The following is an 8,105-nucleotide window of genomic DNA, read 5'->3' as shown; positions in this document are numbered from 1 at the left end:
AAAAGAGGGGCTAAATTAAAAATATGCTTTTATCATTTATTCAAACTATAATATACAAAAACACTCATGTCTTCTCTTCAATTCTCACACTCTTTCATCCTCGTGTCACCCTCTCTCACTTCTCTCGTTACCCTACTTTCAGTCACTCTACACCCGCACCCACGTCACTTCACTCTTTCCTTCTTTCTTCTTTATCACACGCGCAAATGACGCTCACACACTTACAGATGAGGAATGGCGTTGAAATGGCACATTCATTTCGCCGCCTTACACTGTTAAAAATATTAGTTTTCTGGATTTTTCCTTTTTCCCCACCTTTAATATGCTTAGGGAGAAAGAAAACATTTGTTTAGAAAATAAAAGAAGAATTTGGAGAGAGGGAGGAGGAAAATTCTGGAGGACGGAGAGAGAGAGAGAGAGAGAGAGAGAGAGAGTCGGTGATATATTTTAGGGCCCGTTTAATTTTTTTTTCATCTTATATTTAAAAAAGTAAAATTTTACTTTTAAAAAGTTAAAAATTATTTAGATAAAATATTTTAAAAAAATCATATTTTAAAAATATATTTAAATATTAGTTAAAAGAAGATTTCTAAAACATAATTATTTAAAATTTTTAAAAAGTAAATTTAAAAAGTTGGATATTATTCAACCATACTATTTTAAGTTTAATCCCTTATTAAATAATTAATTTATTAAAATATAATTATTATTTCAATAATAATAAATAAATATCAACTTTTTAACATTATAAATTGAATAATTAATTATGTTAATTTCTAGCATTAATGTGTAATAAAAATTATAAATCTTTATCACATTTTTTAAAATTTTAAATTAAGAAATATAAATAACTAGAGATCAAATTTTTAACTTTATAGATCAAAATTGATGTTATTTAAAATCTTTATGACATATTTTAAATATTTCAAATATATTATATTTGTATAATTAAAATTATAAATCATTATAAATTAATATCCTTTTGATAATTGTAAATTTAAAAGTACATTTTACTATCACAATTCAGACAACTTTCTATGTATCAAATTAACTTTTGAAAAAATGTATCTAAATATAAATTTTGTTACAACAACTAACTTTTCTTAAATTGATTTTTAGCAAATGGACTTTCACCAAATAACTTTTGACAAACTGAAAATCAAACACACACTTAGCCAATGTTTTCAAGATTGGACCATACATTGAATCAAAAAGGTTAGCAGTTTATGGTTCATATGGTTCAACTAAGTTGGACCTATGATTGAACTAATGATATGATAATTAAATTTAAAAAAATCACACACACACACACACACAATAATCTAAATATAAGAAATAAATATAAAGATTTCATTTAACATAAAAATAAAAAATAAAATATTTTAAGTTTATCATAACTTAATAAATCATATGATACAATATAATATTAAATAATTAAAAAAAGTTATTTTTTAAAAAAATTTAAAAATTTTTTTTAACAATTTAGTTTTCAAAAATCAGACTTAATTTTTAACCCGATCATTGATTTAAAATAGCTCAATCTGACTTAACTTTTTAAATTGTTTTTTCAGATTAATTGAGTCATTGTCCTAACCAGTTGAATTGACCATCCCGTTAGATTCGGTCTTTTAATAATTGATTTTAACAATGGAAAGGCGCCAAAACCAAGAGCATTTTCAACAGCAACAAGAAGCACTCAAGTGCCCTCGAACCTCGATCGATGTGAGTCATCCAACATCAAGTCCTGTTACTACAATAATTACAATTTGACTCAACAGAGACACTTATGTTACAGGACCGGAGGTGGTGCCTTGAAGAGTAGGTGGAAGGTGCAACGGTTTAATGAATATTTGTGCTGTTGCTCGCTCATGGTTGCCTCTACAAATAGACGCTTCTGTAAACCAAACATTAAATGTGTACGCGTGTGTGCTACATAAAATGACACACACGCAAACCCTGATTGGAACTTGGATGGACCTTCTTAATTATATTTTGTCACTATATGGGGAAGGTGGCATCCATGTCTCTCAGTTTTCACGTGACTGAAAAATTTGAGGTATATCATAGAGCTTTCACTGGCTCTTGGTTAGCTTTATAAGTAGATAAATAGTCCTAACTAATCAATCCCTCAAAGCCCAAAACTAAACCTAGAGTCTCCTCCCATGGAGCCCTAATTGCCAAACCTAGCAAAACAATGAAGACGCATGCACTGCTTGCATTCTCCTTTTCCTTCTTTGTCACTCTCTTTGCCTTCACCAGAGCTGAGTATATATATGACTCAGACGGCGACATCGTTAACAATGGAGGCAATTACTACATATTGCCACCTGCTTATGGAGGTACAGCAATTGAAGGTGCTGCCGTTGTCAAAGGTCAAAGTGGCTCGTGCTCACTCGCCGTCGTAGCAGTAGTATCGTACGATAAAGGCTGGGCAGCAAAAATTGCAACACCATATCCTTTGAAGTACATCACTAATGACTATCCTTTAAACATATCGTTCGCTAGTTTGCCATCAAACACATGCACTAACACATCCAGTTGGACCGTCACCAATATCCCTGGCTTTGACGGAGATCCGGTGATGGTTGGGAAGCCTCAGGAATTTTCAGTTCCTCGTTCTGGTTATTTCTACATCAAGAAATATGATTCTACCCAGTTTTATAAGTTTGCCTTCTGTTATTCCACATCTTCGTGTGGATATGTTACTTTGAAGGCAGATGCGACCCATCGCAGCACCCGTTTGGTTGTCACACGGGACAGAAGCGTACAACCATTGGTATTCAAGCTTGTCAAAGCAAGTGGTGAGGACGTCGACTCAGGCATATCCATGGTGGTGTGAAGTATAAATGCAGAATAAACATCTCTGAACTTCTTAGCTATCTATCTCCAGAGTGTAAAATAATAAGAAAATCAGTGTGTTTGTGTGTTTCCCTGCTTTTGTTTTAGCCTGAGAATAATAGTTGAGTGGGTTCAACTCAAACAGATCGATCTACATGTTCTTTACTTTCTTTATCTCTGGTTGCTGATGGTTTTTTTTTTGTAGCTAACTGATTAAAAATTTGCTTGGCTGATTTAAGTAATAACAATTGTAATTATGCTACTTAATGTTGTAACTTTTAGAGTGTGAAAATGTCTCACATTGCTTATAACTTAAAAGAGTGGAAGCCTTATTAGCGTATATATAAGATGAGAACTAAAGCATATTTGAAGCATATCTTTGAGCTTCGCAAGCTCTTTGTCATAGCATATGTGGAGAATTATTTTTGTTATTAACTTGGTATTGCTGAAATGTATATTCAATAAGTATAAATCAGGAGAAAAATGACATACTTAGCCAAATGTTCCCTCATTTAATAGTATTAGATATTCAATAAGAATCGCGTCTAAGGCTCCCATGAGATGAAAATTATTGCTCTACAGCCCAATATAATCTAATAATGCTTTACACGTCCAAAGAACTAATTTGCAATTAATTTTCAAACTAAAATAACTGAACTATCCTTAATAACTGAGAAGGAGATACCATACTAGAAATTTACAGACCTTCTATTGTTAATTGTTTCGGGTAACTTGTAAATTTTCTCCTCTTGAATTTTTCCAGTACAAATATAAACCACAAATAGACTCTAGTAAATAAACAGACATTTCATTGTAAGTACCTTCTATTAAATTAATAATTTTTTTGGTCATCTTGTGAATTTTCTCTTGTATTCTTTAAGTGTAAATTCACAAATGGTTCTAGAAAATAAACGAACATTTCATTGTGAGTAATTAGATTTTGCTTGTTGTTTATGGACCTTTTGTTGTTAATTTGTTTTGGTTAACATATAAATTTTCTTGTATTCTTTAAGTACAAGTATAAACCCCAAATAGATTATTGTAAATAAAACATGTATTGCATTTGTTACCGACCTTCTGCTGTTAATTTGTTTTGATATTTTGGTATGGTATTCCCTCTCAGTCTGTAGTTCAAAGATTTCAACTAATAAATTAATTTCGAATGAGTCTTTCAATTCAAGCCTGCAAAGCATTATCAAATCATATTTGACCTGCAGAGCAATTTTTATTTTTCTAGAAGCCGTGACGACTCTCCCATAAAAAAAGTCATTAAATACTCTTTTGAAATTTAAAAGACACTTCCACTGTTTTAAATTATAAAATAATTTAAGATAAAATTATATATACATATTAATAAAATTTAATAATAGTTTACAAACTTATTTTTTTAAAATAAAAATATAAATTTTTATAAGTAACTTCACTTAAAATAATTTTAAATATATAATCATTTCAATTCTCTCTTCATTTAAAGGAAAATATTAGGAAAAAAAATCTTATTTTTGTAAAATTATTTTATATCTTGGGATAACAAAATTTTTTCAACGTTATCTTATAATTTGAGATGGAAAGAGTGTGTAATATTAAAAAAGGAAAATGACAATTAAGGAACCTTAAGGCCATTAATTACAATTAGGGATTTTGAATTATTGAAATCTCAATAATAAATTATGGTCCTTACTTAAAATTAAAACATGCAAATAGTCTAAAATGTTCCTCAGAAGTGACTTCAGTAATTTTTCAAGTGACTATTACAAGTGTCTTGGAAAGTTTCAAAAGTAAATTTTAGTTTCATATTAAGAAACAATCCTTCCCCAACTATAATTCCTTGGTTTCCCAATTGAGATTAGCAATTCTCATCCAATGGTAGTAATTTTAGCAGTGTCATTTCTTTATTTTTTAAATAGTCTACCGATATATTAATAAGCATAAAAATTAATAAGTGATTGTGTTCATATTCAGAAGTGATTTTAGTAAAATTTTAAGTGACTATTGTATTTATAAGTGCTCTTGTAAAGTTTCAAAAGTGAATTTTAATTTCATACTTGAAAACAATCCATTCCCAACTATTCTTTCTTGATTTTTCAATTGAAATTAACAATATTCTCATCCCATAATAGTAATTTTAATAGTATTATTTATTTATTTTTCAAGTGGTTTACTAATATATTAACAAGTATAAAAATTGACAAGTGATTAGGTTCATATTCAAAAGTGAATTTAATAAATTTTCAAGTGACTATTATATATTCACAAGTGTTCTTAGAAAATTTTAAAAGTAAATTTTAGTTCATACTGAAAAATAATTTATTTCTAACTATTGTTCCTCGATTTTTTAATTGAGATTAACTATATTCTCATCCCATAATAGTAATTTCAGCAGTGTCATTTCTTTATTTTTTAAGTGAAAATAAATTTTGTAAACTCATGTATATTTTTAATTCAAATAAGAATCATGATCAATTATTGAGATTGTAATAATTTACTATCCCTAATAATAATTAGGGTAAATGGGTTAAAAAAACCCCTAAAGTGGTTAGCCACAGGAATCCAATATTCTAAAGTAAGGAAAAAGATAAAAATACTTATAACGTTACATGGATGGGTATAAAAGTGATCAAACCGTTAACTTTGACCTAATGATGTTAACTTTGACTGTTAAATACTGATTGTGCATGTCACGTGTCAGTATTTGGTGACATGGACTAATAAAAGGGCAAAAATACCTGCGAAGTTATAGGCCTAGAGCAAAAATACCCATAACATTACCAAAGTTGGTACAAAAGTGCCCTTAAATATTAATTATTTAGCTGACACCTAAGCAAAAGTTGATTATTTTTTTGCTAACATAGACAAAAAAATTCTCAGATGAATTTTTAAGGATGTTAATCGATCATTGTATAAGTACCCATAATGTTACTTTAGTAGGTGCAATAGTAACAATCCGTCAAAATTAATGCCACATGATTTCTTTCCATCTTCACATATCTCGTCCTCTTACTTTCTTCCTCCTTCGTCACTCATTTTTCTTACCTGCAAAACATGATATTTAACATAGTGAGATAGGTTATACAAAATCAAATATTGAAACTGAGCACACCTAGCTTAATAACATTATCACAACTTTAAGCAATTGCATTCATAATAAGTTCAAAATTTTCAAATAATTTTTACCACTATTGTAAAGAAACAAGCAATTTAATTTGATATTCAGTCAAAATGACATTTTCTTATATGATATTTATACAATAACCGATTAACCTTTAGAGAATTTCATCTAGGAATATTTTTTATCCATATCAACAAAAAAAAATTAACTTTTGCTTAAGTGTCAGCTAAACAGTCAATATTTAAGAGATTGGATGAGTTGATACTTCTACACCTACACCAACTCTAATAGCGTTATGGGTATTTTTACCCCTGGCCTATGACTTCACGTATATTTTTGCCTTTGGCTAATGACTTTGTAGGTATTTTTGTCTTTTTATTAATTCACGTTAGCAAAAATTGACACGTGACATGCACAGTCAGTATTTAACGATTAAAATTAATGATATTAGGTCAAAATTAATGATTTGATCACTTTTACATTTATTTATATAATATTATGAATATTTTTACTTTTTTTCTTATTTTAATATATACTTTATAGGTATTCTTACCCCTTAGTTTGATAATTAATGATTTTAGGAGGTTTTTAAATGTCATTTTTTCAAAAAAATTCCAAAAAAGGTAATTCTAGTGAATGAGACAGAGTAAAGAAACAGGTCGATAGGCTAGTCTTGTCGCCATCAAATTTAATACTTGCCCCCATACATTTAATACTTTTTTCTCCACTATGTAAAGAAAAAAAAAATTATTTCTTTTAAATAAAATTATAAATTTTTAAAGTTTATATTATTTATTCATTATGTTATAATATTATTTTAATTTTTTCATTTAAAAGATAATATTAAGAAATATTCTTAATAAAATTTTATTGTTTTTAAATTGTCTTATATTTTAAGATAAAATTTTTTATATAATTTAAAATGAAAGGAGTATAATAATTATTAAAAAATCATTATACATTAGAAACAAGATTTGGGTTAAAAGACTATATATAGTATTCTTATTTTTAAGGTTTTTTTTTTGTCCAAAAACTATATAATGGCTGTTGATATAGTTTCAAGTCCTTACCTCGTAATTTCAATCTTGTGTTGATCATTCATTTAGATATGGGAATAAAATTTTATTCAAGACTTAACCATCATAAATTTCAAGTTTTGAAATTTTAATTTTATTGTCCCAAATATAAAAGACACAAAAAGGTGCTTGGCCCAAAATCTTTTATCAGGGCAACCCCAATTAATTTTCGAGCTAAATAATTAATTATAAGTAAATCCAAAGAATTTTAAAACTGGAGCCCATTTATTTTTTATAGGCTCAAACTGAAGTAAATTTTACCAAAAAATAACTAAAGCAATACTGTGATTTTTGTGGAAGCTACCTTGAGAAAGTAAAATACACGATGTAAGGCAATGGGAAGTGGCCCCTGAAAATGCAAAAATTATAATAAAGGACCCATAGATTACATATAAGGACCCAAAAAATTATATATTAAAAAAAAGAATCAAACATTTTTTTGTAATTTTTTATGTCATTTTTTCGTCAACTAATGATTAAAGTTAACTTTTATTTACGGTGATAATCTAAATGCACTGTTTATAAAAAATGAGAAAATAATTTGCACAATGAATAAGTTTAAAGTCTATGGTGTTATTAGACTTAAAATTCATAAGGCAATTTGCTCATTTATCTTAATTAAAACATTAAATACTAGTAGTTAAATAAACAGTAAATTTCATATTGTCTTTGTCAGTTAATTCATATGCATGAATTTGTATTAAAAGATTATATATATGTATAATACGAGAGTTATTCTAATGAAGTTAATGCATCAAGGTCAAATGCTACGTACTTTGTTTGACTAAAAGACAAAGAAATTGAAAGCCAAAAAAAAAACAATGTAATTTATAAATGCCACCAATATTCAGCTAAACATTTGGTTATATAATTTAATTAATAATCACCAGCATTAATGGTTTTCAATTTCTGAATTTATGGATTCAGGGAACCACTCCAGACTTACATTAATTGACATGTATAATACTCCCTTAGTCTCAAATTATAAAACACTTTTAGATAAAATTTTACATACTAATAAACCTCATTAAATACACTTAACAATCTTATATTTTTAAAATAAAAATATAAAATTTTTAAAA

General features: G+C 27.8%; 1 protein-coding gene across 1 annotated transcript; it reads left to right on the top strand.

The window, feature by feature from the left end:
• Positions 1–2,194: 2,194 nt before the first annotated feature.
• On the top strand, positions 2,195–2,839 carry LOC129292431 (trypsin inhibitor-like). The gene has a single exon (XM_054929983.1). The coding sequence runs from the start codon at positions 2,195–2,197 to the stop codon at positions 2,837–2,839; it is 645 nt and encodes a 214-aa protein (XP_054785958.1).
• Positions 2,840–8,105: the final 5,266 nt, after the last annotated feature.

The sequence above is a fragment of the Prosopis cineraria genome, unplaced genomic scaffold (genome assembly GCF_029017545.1).
Source record: "Prosopis cineraria cultivar Desert tree isolate PC_DT_omini unplaced genomic scaffold, ASM2901754v1 PC14, whole genome shotgun sequence".
NCBI classification, from domain to species: Eukaryota; Viridiplantae; Streptophyta; class Magnoliopsida; order Fabales; family Fabaceae; genus Prosopis; species Prosopis cineraria.
This window is presented reverse-complemented; position numbering and strand designations above follow the sequence as displayed.

Bases quoted from the DNA above. Each gene is read 5' to 3' on its own strand.
- LOC129292431 (XM_054929983.1), top strand. From the start codon at position 2,195: ATGAAGACGCATGCACTGCTTGCATTCTCCTTTTCCTTCTTTGTCACT.